This window comes from Zootoca vivipara, chromosome 13, assembly GCF_965207765.1.
Source record: "Zootoca vivipara chromosome 13, rZooViv2.hap1.1, whole genome shotgun sequence".
Taxonomy (NCBI): Eukaryota; Metazoa; Chordata; class Lepidosauria; order Squamata; family Lacertidae; genus Zootoca; species Zootoca vivipara.
In genome coordinates this window covers 39,690,932-39,709,994 of record NC_142596.1, presented here as the reverse complement: position 1 = coordinate 39,709,994, position 19,063 = coordinate 39,690,932, and the positions used below count along the sequence as shown (strand labels likewise).

The following is a 19,063-nucleotide window of genomic DNA, read 5'->3' as shown; positions in this document are numbered from 1 at the left end:
CCCAACACATTTTAAAAGGACATTGGATGCCACTCAGCCAAAGGCCTGGGTTAAAGAGGGATGTTTTTGCCTAGCGCCTAAAGCTGTATAATGAAGTCACACTCTAGAAAGTTTCGCCTGCCTGGAATGTGTCCTTGAATTCAGATAATAATGCCTGTAGCTTGCCTGGCTGGCAGACAAAGGGACTGAGCATGTGTAAAAACTAGCCTATGAAATTACATTAATTGCTTTACCCACTTTTACTTCTGGCCCTGCCCACCATTGGCATGTGGCCCCTGGAAGGTCAGCCAGAAGGGATTGTGGCCCTTGGCTTGGAAAAGGCTTTGCACCCCTGATTTTTTTTAAAAAAGTGTAAGTGTGTGTGTGTGTGTGTGTGTCCCTGCAGAAGCTTAGAGCCAAGATACTCTTCAGGGATTGTCTGGTTCCGTGTTCAAAGTGAGTAATATCACCCATGAGGCTAATTAATTGCTGATTGCAACTTGGCAACAACTGAAATGAAAACCTGAAATCCCACCTCTGATAAGTCCTTCCAGTGAAAGGTAAGGAACAAAGAAAACTAAATCAGCGCTGTCCATTGGAGATTAAATATTCCTCTTCCAGCATTAATCATTCTAATGCTCTGCAATAAAATCCAAATGACTTCTTGAATTAAAAAGGTTGGCAGAGGGTTCGGTGTGCCCCCCCCCGCTTCTCTTCCTAGCAATTAACAACAAACAGATTTGTTGGGAGTATTTACTAACAAACCATTTGTCATTGTTACTTTTTAACATATGGTTCGAACAGTCACATATTTCACCCGGCGGAGAGGCTGTATCTATGCCACAAAATGTATTTGTTTCCAATACTTTAATGGAAAAGTTTGTCACGGTGAAGTGCAAGAACATCAATGGGTTGATTTAAAAGTAGCCAACAACAGGGGCATATTAAGATTTTATCATATGCCCCCTCCCCAAAAAACATCTGCTAGATATTTTGGAAAGCAATTTGTCATATTTTCTGTGCATTTAAATATCCCTTACCAAATTTTGCATGATGGTTCCTGAAATCAATGAGCAGGTTTTCATTGATGTTGGGATACAATTGGAAGCCATTTTGAATCAAGGGGGTGGGCTGAACCTTTCGCAACTGCAATGAGGGGTTTCTTTTCATATAATTCTCAAGCAATTATGTGTATGGGGCTACCAGGGGTGGCCCAAGATGTTTACTTGCTGTATGCAAAATGCCCAACTGTCCCCCCCCCTCCCTGCAGATCTGGGCCACATCCTTCTCCCTCCACCATGCCTGTATTGTTGCTGGTCCCACTACAGTCATACCTCGGTTTAAGTACGCTTCGGTTTGAGTACTTTCAGTTTAAGTACTCCGCGGACCTGTCTGGAACGGATTAATCCACTTTCCATTACTTTCAATGGGAAAGTTCGCTTCAGGTTAAGTATGCTTTAGGTTAAGTACGGACTTCCGGAACCAATTGTGTACTTAAACCTAGGTACCACTGTACTGCAATTGCACCCTCATCTACAGTGGCATTCACACTGCTGTGGCAAGGGTGCAGTGGGTGTAGTGGCAGTGGTGAGGGCAAAGGCACTGTTGTGACAGCACAACGCATAGGGGAGGACGCAGGGCAGAAGTCGGATCTGCAGCCTGAGCCAAATGGCTTCACGTCACCACATACATTGAAAATAAAACAAAACCTCCCCCTCACATGCATTTTCCCTAACCTTGCAGCCTGAGTTATATTACCCCAGTTTTTCAGCACACCTGTTTATTTTAGCACAAATTTCAAAAAAATAAAAATAAAAACCTGTTCCTTAAATAGCATAGGATGGAAAGCCAAGTGAGGGCGCTTTGCCAAAAATGAGCAGTAAAGTTTTGTTTTGTTTTGTTTTATGGCAACCCAGGTGATAAAGTGGAGAAACAGAGCATTCACTGTAAAATATACACATTTCTAAGTGCCCCTGCTTTGCACTTTTTAAAAAAATTAAAACAAAAACAACAACACATTCTTTGTGCTAATAATATTGTATTTTGTATACAGCTCCTGCAAATATTGCATTATGTTCCCCAGGTGCAATAGGAAGGAATTTTGTAGCCAACATGTTTCAAGGAGTCCTTTGGCTAAAATAACCCATATGGGTGGCAGTATGAAATTTCAAACATGTAACTTGCCCCCCCCCCCCCCGGCCAAAAAAACAGAGCTGCACCCAAAACTTGTGAGACCACTAATGCTACCAGGAGCAAAGAGGTTAAAATACTTGGGCTGCAGGGATAATAAATTCTGGTTTATGTGCAGTACTAAGTAGTGCTGGGTATTAAATGGGTGATTCATTGTTACAGAAATACACAAGCATTTACTGGATGTGCCATTCAGACCAGCATACTGATTAATTGCTCAGAAACACTCGGCTGATAACACTGAGTGCATCCTCCCTGCTGAGGAACTGCTTTCCAGCAATTGCTTGGGAGCAGAATTGAAACGCCTGCTGCTGCCATACAGCATTTCATACAGTGCACTATTAACTCAACTTGCTAAAGCACCACGACTGCCCACGATGGGTGTGCTCTACCTGCGCGGTTGGAGTCAGTGCGCGTCTGAAAACCAGTTGCTGCTGGGAAGGTGCAGGTTACACTCGGATCCTGCTTGTGAGTGTCTCATAGACATCTGTTTTGGTCCCTGTGAGGACAGGGTGCTGGACCAGAAGGATCTGTGTTCTTCTCCAACAGAGCTCTTCTTGGTTTCTTAGCTTCCCAAACTAAGGCCTGGGGGGCGGATGCGGCCCAATTGCCTTCTAAATCCGGCCCACGGACGGTCCGGGAATCAGCATTTTAAGATTCGGCCGTCCCGGGGGCCAGCTGTTAGACTGGTCCCACAGGCCAAATATGCGATTGCTCTCACAAATGTGATGAACCACACACAAGTCAGTAAATAAGGCTTAACTGCTTTATTTACATATAAACAAACTGGGAGCTCTACATCATGGCTCCCTCTCTCTGGCATCACAGCCAGTAAAGAGAGAGAACAAAGGAGACAACAGTCCCACTTAGGAACACAGCAAGGTAAACATCCTGTCTACGTCACTTCCACTCTGTGGAAATGAAAACACATACAGTCATATGATACACAATAACCCTATGACTGCAGACGGGGAATGAATCTCCTAACAGTTTTTACATGAGTAGAATGTGTCCTTTTATTTAAAATGCATCTCTGGGTTATTTGTAGGGCATAGGAATTCATTCATATTTTTTTTCAAAATATAGTCCGGCCCCCCCACAAGGTCTGAGGGACAGTGGACCAGCCCCCTGCTGAAAAAGTTTGCTGACCCCTATGCTCTTCTCTATGCCATAACTCAGGCTTCCTCAAACTCAGCCCTCCAGATGTTTTTGGCCTACAACTCCCATGATCCCTAGCTAGCAGGATGATGGGAACTGGAGTCTCAAAATATCTGGAGGGCATAGCTGCCAAGTCTCCCGTATTCCCTGGGAAATCCCCATTTTTCCAGCTGTTCCTAGCTGAAAAAAAGGATTTTTTTGTTTCCCCCCGGTTTATTCTGGCGCGACGGCCATTTTGGAACTGGGCGGAGCATGCTCAGAAGCGACTTTTGATGCTGCTCTGCCCAGTTCCAAAATGGCTGCAGTGAGACTTCTGGCGCGGTGGCCATTTTGGAACTGGGCAAAGCAGCATCAAAAGTCACTTCTGAGCATGCTCCGCCCAGTTCCAAAATGGCGGCAGCGCTACTTCTGGTCTGCTACCGGTACTTCCGGCCCGGTCCCTTATTTCTCTGACAGCAACTTGGCAGGTATGCTGGAGGGCCGAGTTGGAGGAAGCCTGTCATAACTCCTCCTACCCCCTCCGATGTAGGGGGCCCATCCCAGCACCACAGTGCCCTGAAACCATGCAACGCCATTCTCTTCTGCAAGTGAACAGCAGCTTGGGGGGAGGGGGCTTCAACTTGTGGGAACATTCTCCCTTCGCCCAACCACTTCCTGCCAACAGATTGTTCCAGAACAGCTCTCCTGAACCGATGTGTTCCTGAAATCCGACTGTTCTCCATCGCAACCCCTCAAGTTTGTTACTGCTTTCTTTGTAATTAATTTGAAGCACTTTCAGTTATTTTCTTTTTTATGAAGAGATAATTGATTCTGAATAATACATAAACTGATATGCCAGCCCTACCTATATATCACAGTACATCCTAAAATGCAATTAACTGTTTATGTATTCCAAAGGCAGAATCCCCATTAAAGACCCAACCTATTATTCCCCAGAAGAGAGGCCAAGTGGCACATTAGCACAATTTAATATTAAATTAATGAGAAGATGAGCAGATTTAATTCATCCAAATTGCTCTTGTCCCAGCCGAGGTGAGCATCTTATGGCTTTGTGTGGAACGGTCATAATTCATGCTCTTATTTCTTCTTTTGACAGTGTTTGAGGAGCAATGATCACAAGAGTCAGAAGTGAACGGGAGGCATATCTCCACAACCCTTTCTTATTGCCTTTCTAATTTAACTCCATCGTTTGACAGGAATGCCAGCTAATGCAAAACCTGCCAGTCAAAATGAAGCAATGCATTCCCAGTTAATTTCTGGGCCCAATTCAAGTTGCATTCACATTTGTGTTCAAAGCCCTAAACAATTTAAGCTACATCTGCACCAGACATTTAAAGCAGCATTTTTCACAGTTACAGCTTCCCCCAAAGCATCCTGGGAACTGTAGTTTGCTAAGGGCGCTGAGAGTTGTTAGGAGACCCCGATTCCCCTTGCATAACTACAATTCCCAGAGTAGTCTAACAAACAAATCCTCTTTTCCGGGGAACTGTACGTAGCTCTGTGAAAGGAATAGGGGTTCCTCAACAACACCTTGAACTTACTACACTTCCCAGGGTTCTTTGCAAGAGGCCAAGACTGTTGGCCCCGGTCTATGGCTGGTTGTTGGCTTATTTCTGGGCCCAGTTCAAGGTGTGCTCACACAGCCCTCAGTGAGTTGATAGCCAAATGACCACGTCCGCTCCTACAAATTTTGCTGGGTGTTTTGATAGGCAGGGAGGGTCCCTCTTGGTAGTTCCACAACCATGAGATCAAGGAATGGATCTGCCGTAGACATTACACCTGGGACCATGTGGTGCGCTATGGGAAAAATCTCAGGAAACCAGGAAAGCCTGCTCCAGCTTCCCACAGCCCAAACATATCTATCACCGACTGCCATGAAGGAAAGGTTATGGGAGAGAGAGATGGTTGCAAAAGTCACTGAACAGCTTCCCACAGCTGGACTTTCTTCTGCACAGCAGCATCTATTTACCAACTGCTCAGTGTGGAAAGGGTTTAAGTCACACCTACAACATAAACTTAAAGCACACGGCTTCCCTCAAAGAACCACGGGATGTGCAGTTTACCCCTTACAGCAGGGGTCAGCAAACTTTCAGCAGGGGGCCGGTCCACTGTCCCTCAGACCTTGTGGGGGGCCGGACTATATTTTGAAAAAAAATATGAATGAATTCTTATGCCCCACAAATAACTGAGAGATGCATTTTAAATAAAAGGAGACATTCTACTCATGTAAAAACACCAGGCAGGCCCCACAAATAACCCAGAGATGCATTTTAAATAAAAGGACACATTCTACTCATGTAAAAACATGGCGATTCCCGGACCGTCTGCGGGCTGGATTTAGAAGGCGATTGGGCCGCATCCGGCCCCCGGGCCTTAGTTTGGGAACCCCTGCCTTACAGAGCTACAATTCCCAACACCCATAAGAAACTACAGTTCCCAGAATAATTTGGGTGAAATAATGTACTTCCAATGTATGGTGTGGATATGCCCTCTGATGAATTGTTTTGTTTTAATATAGTTACTGTGATAATATAGTGATTCTACTAATAAGTCTTAATATTACTTGAAACCCTGGAAGGATTTGTATCCTGAAACACAGAATAAAGAACAACAACATATTTTTGGTGGCCCAGTGTCACTTGCAAAGGGATTGGCACGAGACCATCCAAGTTCAGCACAATTGAGAATGATAAGTAACAGTCTCTCCTTAAAATAATATGGCACAGTACTGTCCTAAGATATGGTTAAACTGTATTAGCAAGAGAGATAAAATATGTAAGCTGATCTCAGGAAACTCTTTGCAAAAAAAGAGAAACCAGATTAGAGTAGATAAACATATAGCTTTTCATATTTTTGAGCAGACTGATACTCTGCAAGAAAATAAAACGACAACACTGTCACTTTAGTGACAAAAAGACAGAGATCTCTCTTTCTCCCCCAGCCCACTTGATATATATGCATCAAGTGGTAAGCCTTCTCAAATCTGCCACCGTTTAACTGGATGGTGCGAAAAGGGCTCAATTTTGTGCCTGGCTTAGCTCTGGAATCTTATTTCAACAGCTGGTCTAAAATTGTAGAATAGGTGGATAGTGAATGGTGCCCCTGAGCTGGGTCAGAGTGCATTTTTTAATGTCATCTCTGAGCAATCACAGCCTGTTCTTGCATGGAATGGGCAGATAATGTGGGTTTTGGGAAGACGGCATCACCTCCCCACTGTCAGGAGCTACTGGGATCTGTGGGTGACTGCCCTGCGTGGTCAGCCACTGAATTGCAAACGCCGGCTTCTCAGTGAAGGACCTTCAGGCCCTGGGTGGATTCAGGCTGCCCCCCAGGACAGGAAACAGTATAAGAGGACTTCCTGTCGCAGCGGAGCCTTGTTTAAACAATAATGGCTCCCCGATCTGTTCCTGTATCTTTCTTTGTCCTTTGCTTCTGACTTACTCATTGGTCCTAAATAATGAGTTGGTCCCGTGGTTTAAGGCTGCATCTCAAACTTCTACCCATGGCCCAGGCTTGACATTCAACTTTGCTCTTTTTAGGAATTAAGGCTGGGATAGACTGATGTTGGTGGGGTAGTGCCCCATTCACTCTCATGAGCCAGCCTCCACTGTGTGCACACAAATAATTTGAATGCCACCCTCAAACTCTGATCCAAGCGTTCTGTCTTGAGAATGCTTTGCTCTGCACTACCCAAAACACCAGTTTGCCTACGGGAGAAATAGGTCAACAGATGATGCCATGGTTGGACAGCAATGATTTCCTTCTATCGGTCCACGATAGAAAGTGATCTCTCATACTGCATTACAGTGTGTTATGCTGGTTTGGTCTCCCTGCTTATTTAACTTATATGCAGAATTCATTATGCGAAAGGCTGGACTAGATGAATCCCAAACTGGAATCCCAAACTGGAATCCAGATTGCTGGAACAACCTCAGATATGCAGATGACCCAACCTTGATGGCAGAAAGTGAGGAGGAATTAAAGAACCTTTTAATGAGGGTGAAGGAAGAGAGCACAAAATATGGTCTGAAGCTCAACATCAATAAAACCAAGATCATGGCCACTGGTCCCATCACCTCCTGGCAAATAGAAGGGGAAGAAATGGAGGCAGTGAGAGATTTTACTTTCTTGGGTTCCATGATCACTGCAGATGGTGACAGCAGTCACGAAATTAAAAGACGCCTGCTTCTTGGGAGAAAAGCAGTGACAAACCTAGACAGCATCTTAAAAAGCAGAGACATCACCTTGCCGACAAAGGTCCATATAGTTAAAGCTATGGTTTTCCCAGTAGTGATGTATGGAAGTGAGAGCTGGACCAAAAAGAAGGCTGATCGCCGAAGAATTGATGCTTTTGAATTATGGTGCTGGAGGAGACTCTTGAGAGTCCCATGGACTGCAAGAAGATCAAGCCTATCCATTCTGAAGGAAATCAGCCCTGAGTGCTCACTGGAAGGACAGATCCTGAAGCTGAGGCCCCAATACTTTGGCCACCTCATGAGAAGAGAAGATTCCCTGGAAAAGACCCTGATGTTGGGAAAGATTGAGGGCACAAGGAGAAGGGGACGACAGAGGACGAGATGGTTGGACAGTGTTCTTGAAACCACGAACATGAGTTTGACCAAACTGCGGGAGGCAGTGGAAGACAGGGGTGCCTGGCGTGCTCTGGTCCATGGGGTCATGAAGAGTCAGACACAACTAAACAACAACAAATGCTGGTTTGACAGCCATGGACAGACACTCCCTACGGAGGGTGGTGAAGACAGCACACGATATTGTGGGCTGTCCCCTGAGTCTGCTAGATGTTATCATGGGAGACCATTGCCTCAGAAGGAACATTCTCAGGGATGATTCACACCCTGGCCAGCACCTTTTATAGAAGCATGATAAGCCACATCAACAGGTTAAAGAACAGTTTCTAACCATGGGCCATGAAGCTGCTAAATGGAAGACAGCAACATTGCAGCTGACGTTTGGGGTTGGTGGTCGTACGACAGCACACAAAGTGTAACAAGGACTGAGAGATTGGGGGGGGGGCTCGTTTAATCTCACTATAAACAAGTGGTACCGTGACAATAAAGTACTGTATTTCTATTTCTATTTCTATCTGTACATCTTTCTCGGGAAAACTGCAGTTGAAAGTGCCGGTTTTATTGATCACACTTTTGCCTGGATTGCAAAAAAGAAGAAATGAAAAGTATCACCACAAATTTTTATTATTATACTGAGAGGCACAGAAAAGGCCACATTACCTTGCATTGTCTCTTCCATGGGACTTCAAGAAGTTCATGTCTCGGTATCTGGAAAGGAAGGCAACGAGCTGGTCGTTTGTCCTGTGAAATGATTGGGACAAAAAATTAAAACAGAGACTACTCATACACACCAGGAACTTTACCATTGAATGTAAGTTCAGATTTGCAAGCAGATGTTGCCTACTCACTGATATCATGTGAGGCATATTCCAGGAGAGCCTCTTTGCGTCTTTCTCTTATTGAAACAAAAATTCAGTGTATTTGTATTTCAAATTCCTGTATGAAATCTTAGGGATCCCCCCCCTCGTAAAAGAAGATAAAATGTTACATTACTGAAAGACATCGCTGACTAAATTGTAGTCTGAAAATTCAATAGCAATTTATGCAAACAGATTTTCACTTCATATTGAAGATGCTTCTCCATTCAGATTATCTGTTATTTTGTATTTTAAATGTAGTTCAGGTAACTATACTTTTTTTAAAAAAACAACAACTGAATTACACCTGCCCGTTCATTTTACCTAGCTCTGAACGGTCCTGACTCCAAAACTACAGCCTTGTGAAAAGCACAAGTACAAAACTGACATCAAGTGTGAAGGGAGCACACCTGCAAAATTATTCACATCCTTTCAAAGTGCTTGGAGGCAGCAGGTGGGGAAAGGAGCAGCTCTAAGAAGATTTTAAAATGAGCAGTCACTCGGGAGAGTGTTGTGGTGCATTAAGACTAAAGGATTTATTATGGTATCTACAAAAGCCTATGCCAATAAACTTGCTAGTCTTTAAGGAGCCACCAAACACTTTTTGGGGAAGGGTTGAACTGTCGATCTGGAATTTCAAAGCAAGAGAGAAAGAAACTTTTTGTGTGAAAAAGAAAAAGAAATAATGATATCTGGATCTGAGGAATGAATACTGTGGTGCCTCAACTTACGAAATTAATCCGTTCCGAAGGCACCTTCGTAAGTCGAAAAATTTGTAAGTCGAAAAACGCCATTGGAAATGCGATTTCCCATAGGAATGCATTGAAAACGGAAAAATTCGTAAGTCGAAAAATCCCTATCTAAAACCACCGCGGTTTCCCCCCGGATGTCGAGACATTCGTAAGCGCACGACCATTACCCCCATTCGTAAGTCAAAAATTCTATTGTCAAGTCGTTCGTAAGTCGAGGTACCACTGTATAATGTTTGTTTATAGAAAGAAGCTTGGTTGGGTGTTATGTTGGATTGGACAAAGTGAATATTGTTTTTATATAGCAGGCAGATGAAGAAGTGGAAGTTCTTTACATTCTGAATCTTATTCCTCTATCTTTCTCTTTTAACATCTTCTATTCTCTTCTATTTATTTAATTATTTAATTGTTCTCTCTTTCTCCCTCCCCCCTTTTGTGTTTTTATGTTGTTGTTTAGTCGTTTAGTCGTGTCCGACTCTTCGTGACCCCATGGACCATAGCACGCCAGGCACTCCTGTCTTGCACTGCCTCCCGCAGTTTGGTCAAACTCATGTTCGTAGCTTCGAGAACACTGTCCAACCATCTTGTCCTCTGTCGTCCCCTTCTCCTAGTGCCCTCAATCTTTCCCAACATCAGGGTCTTTTCCAAGGATTCTTCTCTTCTCATGAGGTGGCCAAAGTATTGGAGCCTCAGCTTCACGATCTGTCCTTCCAGGGAGCACTCAGGGCTGATTTCCTTCAGAATGGATAGGTTTGATCTTCTTGCAGTCCATGGGACTCTCAAGAGTCTCCTCCAGCACCACAATTCAAAAGCATCAATTCTTCGGCGATCAGCCTTCTTTATGGTCCAGCTCTCACTTCCATACATCACTACTGGGAAAACCATAGCTTTAACTATACGGACCTTTGTAGGCAAGGTGATGTCTCTGCTTTTTAAGATGCTGTCTAGGTTTGTCATTGCTTTTCTCCCAAGAAGCAGGCGTCTTTTAATTTCGTGACTGCTGTCACCATCTGCAGTGATCAAGGAGCCCAAGAAAGTAAAATCTCTCACTGCCTCCATTTCTTCCCCTTCTATTTGCCAGGAGGTGATGGGACCAGTGGCCATGATCTTGGTTTTTTTGATGTTGAGCTTCAGACCATATTTTGCGCTCTCCTCTTTCACCCTCATTAAAAGGTTCTTTAATTCCTCCTCGCTTTCTGCCATCAAGGTTGTGTCATCTGCATATCTGAGGTTGTTGATATTTCTTCCGGCAATCTTAATTCCGGCTTGGGATTCATCTAGTCCAGCCTTTCGCATGATGAATTCTGCATATAAGTTAAATAAGCAGGGAGACAATATACAACCTTGTCGTACTCCTTTCCCAATTTTGAACCAATCAGTTGTTCCATATCCAGTTCTAACTGTAGCTTCTTGTCCCACATAGAGATTTCTCAGGAGACAGATGAGGTGATCAGGCACTCCCATTTCTTTAAGAACTTGCCATAGTTTGCTGTGGTCGACACAGTCAAAGGCTTTTGCATAGTCAATGAAGCAGAAGTAGACGTTTTTCTGGAACTCTCTAGCTTTCTCCATAATCCAGCGCATGTTTGCTATTTGGTCTCTGGTTCCTCTGCCCTTTCGAAATCCAGCTTGCACTTCTGGGAGTTCTCGGTCCACATACTGCCTAAGCCTGCCTTGTAGAATTTTGAGCATAACCTTGCTAGCGTGTGAAATGAGCGCAATTGTGCGGTAGTTGGAGCATTCTTTGGCACTGCCCTTCTTTGGAATTGGGATGTAGACTGATCTTCTCCAATCCTCTGGCCATTGCTGAGTTTTCCAAACTTGCTGGCATATTGGGTGTAGCACCTTAACAGCATCATCTTTTAAAATTTTAAATAGTTCAGCTGGAATATCATCACTTCCACTGGCCTTGTTATTAGCAGTGCTTTCTAAGGCCCATTTGACTTCACTCTCCAAGATGTCTGGCTCAAGGTCAGCAACCACACTACCTGGGGTGTACGAGACCTCCATATTTTTCTGGTATAATTCCTCTGTGTATTCTTGCCACCTCTTCTTGATGTCTTCTGCTTCTGTTAGGTCCTTACCACTTTTGTCCTTGATTATGGTAATCTTTGTACGAAATGTTCCTTTCATATCTCCAATTTTCTTGAACAGATCTCTGGTTTTCCCCATTCTATTGTTTTCCTCTATTTCTTTGCATTGCTCATTTAAGAAGACCCTCTTGTCTCTCCTTGCTGCTTTTTGGAAATCTGCATTCAGTTTCCTGTATCTTTCCCTATCTCCCTTGCATTTTGCTTGCCTCCTCTCCTCCGCTATTTGTAAGGCCTCGTTGGACAGCCATTTTGCTTTCTTGCATTTCCTTTTCCTTGGGATGGTTTTCGTTGCTGCCTCCTGTATAATGTTACGAGCCTCCATCCATAGTTCTTCAGGCACTCTGTCCACCACATCTAAATCCTTAAACCTGTTCCTCACTTCCACTGTGTATTCATAAGGGATTTGATTCAGATTATATCTTACTGGCCCAGTGGTTTTTCCTACTTTCTTCAGTTTAAGCTGGAATTTTGCTATAAGAAGCTGATGATCTGAGTTACAGTCAGCTCCAGGTCTTGTTTTTGCTGACTGTATAGAGCTTCTCCATCTTTGGCTGCAGAGAATATAATCAATCTGATTTCGATGCTGCCCATTTGGTGATATCCATGTGTAGAGTCGTCTCTTGTGTTGTTGGAAGAGAGTGTTTGTGATGACCAGCTTGTTCTCTTGACAGAACTCTATTAGCCTTTGCCCTGCTTCATTTTGAACTCCAAGGCCAAACTTGCCAGTTATTCCTTTTATCTCTTGATTCCCTACTTTAGCATTCCAATCCCCTGTAATGAGAAGAACATCCTTCTTTGGTGTCATTTCTAGAAGGTGTTGTAGGTCTTCATAGAATTGGTCAATTTCACTTTCTTCAGCACTTTCTTTGTGTTTTTATAGTATCTAGATAAGTCTTGGTTTGTGGTTTTTTTTAAAGGAAAGGATACAGTATTAAACTCTATATTTTTCCCTATAAAACTGAATAATATTTATTTAAAAAGATAGATAGAGAGACATGCTCTGGAGAACCCTAAAGTTTGCAGAAGTACCAAAAAAAAAGCCCTATCCCTCTTAAAAAGGCAGCTCAGCTCCCAACAACTCATTGAGGTTTGAGCATGCTCGGTAGTCACAGAATGCTGATGGTTAATTGGAAAAGAAAAAATGGGAAACTGGAAGGAGGGAATGGTTAGCTAGCTTGAAACCCTTCCAGGAAACAAGGTTCCACTATCAAGAAATAAGAAGAGCCAGTGGCTCATTTAGTTCAGCATCCTGTTTTCACAGTGGCCAACCACATGCCTCTGGGAAGCTCACAAGCAGGACCTGAGTGCAACAGAATTTCCAGCAACTGGTATTCAAGAAGCATTATTGCCCCCTGAGCTTGTGGGATTTTGAGTTGCAGGTTCCACTTATATATATACACCCAACTGGACATTAAAAAGGGAAAGAGGCACATTTGAAGCGGTTTATCCACGAAAATGTGCTCTGAGTCACTCTATGCCCGTAGTCGGGAACACGAAACTTCTTTTTCAAATGCTGCGGCAATTCCTTCTGAATACTTTGCCTGTGGAGCAAAATGACTCGTACTCCAAGGGAGCAAACCCAGCCAGGGAACATTATCAACACAGTGATCCCCCCCTAAGTAGCCTGCATTTACAAACTCTCCAATCATCTCAAGGAACAGTTCATTATTGCCCTGATGAATAACGAACAAGTTAACCATTGACTAAGTCCAGACCAATTGGAGTATCTGTCTATCAATCAACCTAAATGGCTAGATTGCAGAAGCCTGAGACCTTCCTTTGATGCTCACTCAAGTGAGCTTTAAAAGTCTCCCGGGGTCAGAATCTGCATTTCAATTTAGCATTTGCAGGGGAAGAAACACACATTCTCTCTCCCTCTCTATCGTAAAGCCCTGCCGATTTTCACATTTGCTGCTTCACTGAATTGCCATCTTATGGGGGATGAATAGACATTTAGGGAATTTACTTAGCGATCTTTCCACATGAAAAGGCCTCAATGGCTGACATCTTAGGGTTCGTTTCTAGGCAAACACCGGCGTGCTCGGATGAGCTTTTCAGAGATTATCTTTACTTTCCTACTTCAGGTTTACTCCAAGAATGAATTTAACAAGTTAACAAGTGCAATAATCATTTTTTAAAAAAGAAAATGCTGTGCTCTCTTGTTTCTTGCGATCTGTTAATTGAACTATGTTTCAATACCACAATCCTAAAACACAGCAGCTATGCAAAATTCTCAACCGTTGCCTCTACTGCCAGCGTTCCCCGATGAAGAGCTAATTATATTTATTTATTATTGTTATTCATTCAATGTATTAGTCACTTGCTACGTAAAAGAGTCTTTAACTGTGACTTTTAAAAGTTTGTATCCAAGCTCTGCTCAAATAAACAGGCTCATTAATTTCTCTCTCCCCCCTCTATTTCACTCCTATATTTAATAAATTTACAAACCCTTTCCCACAACCCAAAGCATAGTCAGATGTAAACAATAATAGTAAAGGTTCATGCAGGAGCAGAAGTGGAGAGAAAGTGGAAGTTTCATCAATATGGAGGAGAATGTTAATGTCTTATGGAAGTACAGTTTGTTTTGTAGCGCCTTTGTTCTTGGGCTGGACAAATGACCACCAGACTGCCATAAAAGTCTCTCCAGTTCTCTCCCTCTACCCACAGAAAATTATTGCATCAGTTTTTCATTAAATGCTATGTCCCAAATTATGTTATACCATTTTTGTACATCTGTTTAGATGTGATTATTTCCAGTTTCTAGCTATCCACTGAATATACCCAACAGGCTCATTAATGTCAACTGAAGTTTGTTATGTCCATTAATCTCAATGGGTATATTCCTGAGAAGGACTAGAATTGAATACAACTCAGTGTTAATCCTACTCAGTCCAGAGCCATTGAAATTAATGAACATGGTTCTCTGGGCCAGTAATTTCAACAGGTCTAACCTGAGCAGGACTGAGTGGAAAACAACCCATAAAGCGTAATACCCAAATATAAAAAGAACACTTACAACAACAAAAATCCTAAATCTATAGAATAGCCCCAGTGAAAAAAGCAGGAGAAGCTGGCTGCTTCCAGAAACTGGAAGTCCCTCCCTATAGAAGCTAAACTGACTCCCTCCTTGTCCCTCTGCTGACAGGTGAAGACCTTTTTGTTCCAATGGGCTTTGGGGAACTGACTCTCAGAGCCTCCAAGTGTCCCTATTTTCCAGAGACAATCCCAGATTTACAGAAGCCATCCCAGTTCTGATTTGATCCCGGAATATCCCACTCTTCCTTAGGTAAAGGTAAAGGTACCCCTGACTGTTAGGTCCAGTTGCGGATGACTCTGGGATTGCATGCACACTCATCTCGCTCTATAGGCCGAGGAAGCTGGTGTTTATCTGCAGACAGCTTCTGGGTCATGTGCCCAGCATGACTAAGCTGCTTCTGGTGATCCAGAGCAGCGCATGGAAACGCCGTTTATCTTCCCGCTAGAGTGCTACCTATTTATCTACTTGCACTTTGACGTGCTTTCGAACTGCTAGGGGGACAGGAGCAGGGACCGAGCAACGGGAGCTCACCCCGTCGTGGGGATTCAATCTGCCGATCGGCAAGCCCTAGGCTCTGTGGTTTAGACCATAGTGCCACCTGCGTCCCGCTCACTTTTTCTTAGGATGTCCCTATTTTCATCAGAGAAATGTTGGAGGGTATGGAGTTATGCGACCCTTGAGACAAGGAGCTAAGTAACTAATATAACCTTTAGAAAGCAGCCCTGTATAGGGAAGATTTTTTAAAAAAATGTTTAATATTTTATTATGGTCCTCTGTATGTTGGAAGTTGCTCAGAGTGGCTGGGATATTAATGATGATGATGATGATGGGAGGTCCTTATTTTCATTGGAGAAATGTTTGAGGGTATGCTGACTACTTCTAATGAAAGGTGCTGTTTTTAACATGCTGTTTTTATTGTAATTATTTGAACAGTTTCAACAGATCTTTACACACAGACACACACACAGACACACAGACACACACACATTTAATTCTATTATAACAGAATAATAGAATCTTAGAGCTGAAAGGGATCCCAAGTGATATCTAGTCCAACCCCCTGCAAGGCAGGAATCTCCGCTAAAGCATCCATGACAGATGACCACCAAGGAAGGAGAATGTTTTTATGAGTTGAGTTTGTTTTGATTGGAGTTGTTTTGATTTGAATTTCAATAAAGTTTAATTAATTAAAAAAAGAGAGAAGTCTTCTGGCCCAATCCAGCAGAGCTCTTCTTACGCTCTTATGCTATAAACAGCAGGGGGTGGTTTCCTCGTATGAGCAACTTGAGCACAACAGCACTCTCCCTGTCTACGACTACCAGCAGCTGCTATTCTGAGACATAATACCTCTGGCAGTGGAGGCAGAACATAGCCATTGTGGTCAGCAGCCATTGATATCGGGCTGCCCTTGCTCGTAAAAAGGTGTACAAGTCTTTTACTACTCCAAGGAACCCACTTTGAAAACCTCGGGGGGCTCTTTCTCTAAAGGTATCATTCCTCAGATGGCCAAGTTTAGACTGAGAGAAGTTTTTGAAGATTACATTAAAAACAAAGCCAAAACCAAACATCGGTTCGAGCTTACATGACAACCCAGGGAGGACTAGGAGAGAATGTGGCAAGGGTAAGAGAAGAAAATGAGTTCAAAATTAAAACGATCTCCTGGACTTCAGCCCAAAAAATGCTGTGATATGTAAATGCTCCATGGAAAGCAAGGAAAACAGAGGCTCAGTCACTGATGAAAATCCTCTATTGGGGGTTTCTTCATCTAACTAGGGGTATTAGTTTTATTCAAGCTGAGAGTTCATAAAGACCTTCAATGTCTCATTATCCTTAGAAAGCAGAACTTCATTTGCTTGGAATGTTTTATGGTTATATTCTAAGGAACCTTGAAATGTCTTTGGTTAATGGGGTGGGGGAAATCCTGCCTCCTAGTGCCAAGTAAGTATTTCTTAATAGGCCCAGAACCTTTTCTAAACTGAATACCGCTAATAATAATGGATTAAAACACAAGTTCATGCACATGCTTTTTTTACTTAGTTGCTGAACTACAGCTCCCATCATCCCTGGAGGACATAGTCTGTCCCATGGAGATTGCTTACATGGCCAGTTGACAGCAGCCTCTAGATAGATGGTGTCAGCAATGCACCAGAGTCCTGCTGGATCAAATCTAAAATCTTATATAAAGGCCAAAGTCCAGTTTCCCACTGTGGTTGTTGGCTTATCTTTGTACTATGTGAAGGATGGCTTCCTTTTACCTGTCCAGAAACTCCCACCTTTCAGCTATTTTGGATGACCCCAGTGAACATCAAAGACATTTATGGTGGCATTTTAATAGCAGCTCCTCCTCAATTCACCTCCAACCTTTGCAGGAGCAACTTGCTCACTTTGAGCTCTCCAAGGTGCTGGACCCACCATCAACTTAGCTGTCTGGTGGGTAACATCTATGGATGGAACAGAACAGCCCTGTTCCAATTCAAGACCCCATTTGCACCACACATTTAAACCACTCTTTAAACAGTCATGGCTTCCCCCAAAGAATTCTAGGAGCTGCGGTTTGTTAAGGGTGCTGAGGAGACCCCTATTCCCCTCTTATAACTCCAATTCCCAGAACAGTATAACAGTAAATCTATCCTCCCAGTGAACTATGTACAGGGAATAGGAGTCTCCGAACAACTCTCAGCACCCTTAACACACTATGGTTCTCAGGATTCCTTGGGGGAAAGCCATGACTGCTTCAAGTGGTATGATACCACTTTAAACGTATGGTGCGGATGTGGCCTAGAGCTGCCTTCAGTTTTAAGTCCCTGCCCCTCGATCACCTGCAAAGTGCCATTTCCCTCTTGACATCATTGACTTCCAAACTTCACTTATTGGTGGTGGTGGGCAGCAGCACTCGTGGTAGGTACAGTGGTACCTCTTGTTGCGAACAGGATCCGTTCCGGCGGCCCATTCACAACATGAAAAGGCCGCAACATAAAGCGCTCATAGCTGCCAAGTATCCCGTATCCACCGGGAAAACCCCTTTTTTCTTACCATTTCCCGGCGGTCTCCCGTTTAGCGGAAAATCCCGGTATTGTCCCTTAAATCGGGATACTTGGCAGCTATGAGTGGAGGAGAATTACCCGGCCATTTTTCTGGTGCCGCTTGCCCTTCTATGGGCACCAGAAAATGGCGGCGCCGGCGCCGGAAGTCACTTCCGCGCATGACCGGAAGTTGCGTGACGCGACTTCCAGTGGCGCTTTGCCCTTCTATGGGCATCAGAAAATGGCGACGCCGGCGCCGGAAGTCGCTTTTACGTGTTTCCGGTCATGCGCGGAAGCGACTTCCGGCGCCGCCATTTTCTGATGCCCATAGAAGGGCGAAGCGCCACCGGAAGTTGCGTCACGCAACTTCCGGTCATGCGCGCGCTGCCGATCCCAGATCTTTACGATCCGGACTTGGCAGCTATGAGCGCTGCATCTGCACACGCGCGTGACGCAATGCAACGCTTTTGCGCATGTGCAAAGCATGACTTAGCACTTCTGCGCATGCACGCAGGTCACTGACGTGCCGAACCCGGAAGTAGCCCGTTCCGGGACTTCCAAGTTTGGCATGTCCATAACCTGAAAAGACGCAACATGCAGCCGACGTATCCTGAGATATGACTGTAGTTGCAAACTGCCTGTCGTTTCAGTTGCCCTCAATGCCAACATCTCTTGGGTGACTTACAGGAAATCTGAAATGCTGGGCTGCTTCTCAGACCCTGCCACTGCTGCCAGAGAAGTCAGGTCTGTGATCAGAGGACTGGGCCTCATCTGTATGCCCTCCTGGGGTGCTTAGGCCCTGAATGCTGCTCTAGTGATGCCAACCCTGGTTTGTTTGTTTTTTAAAATGGATGACACGGTGCCTCATTCCCCATATCCCAGCTTTTCATGAGTTTGAAGTGCAGTTAAGAGGCAGCCCATCCTAATTTTGGGAGTGGATTTTGGCTGCAAGCCAGGATTCGCAACCCCAACATCTGTAGAACAAAGATAAGGATTTGGGAAACCCTCTCTTGGTGTGGGTTTTTTTAATTATTAAAAAAAAAACCGGCATGGCAATCATATAGCAAAATATAATTCTCCTTGCCTCCACAGCAGGAAAGAAGCATCACCTTGGTGCAAAGCTGCAGCACAGGCAGATAAAATGGTATTCAGAATCGTTTCTGTGTGCTCCTGCAAGAAGCTGGGATCTTCTGAACAGTTACGCGCTTGGTGGGGAAAGTGATCAAGGGGCTGGGCGAAGCATCGGCTGGGTGGGGAATGCTGATAGCGACGGCCCAGGAATTTGCTCTGGCTCTTCAATGATGGAAAGGAAAACATGCGGTGTGTATTCTGGATAAACTCGAAGCCCCAGTGGTTATTCAGAGCTTATCAGGGTTTCACCAGAGTGT

At 44.0% G+C, this 19,063-nt stretch overlaps 1 protein-coding gene across 1 annotated transcript in view; it reads right to left on the bottom strand.

Annotated features, from left to right (window-relative positions):
* XYLT1 (xylosyltransferase 1) overlaps nt 1-19,063 on the bottom strand; it is a 188,971-nt gene that overhangs the window by 26,075 nt on the left and 143,833 nt on the right. The window contains exon 6 of the mRNA XM_035130694.3: nt 8,577-8,657. Coding sequence (XP_034986585.3) covers nt 8,577-8,657 — 81 coding nt within the window. The remainder of the gene's footprint in view (nt 1-8,576; nt 8,658-19,063) is intronic.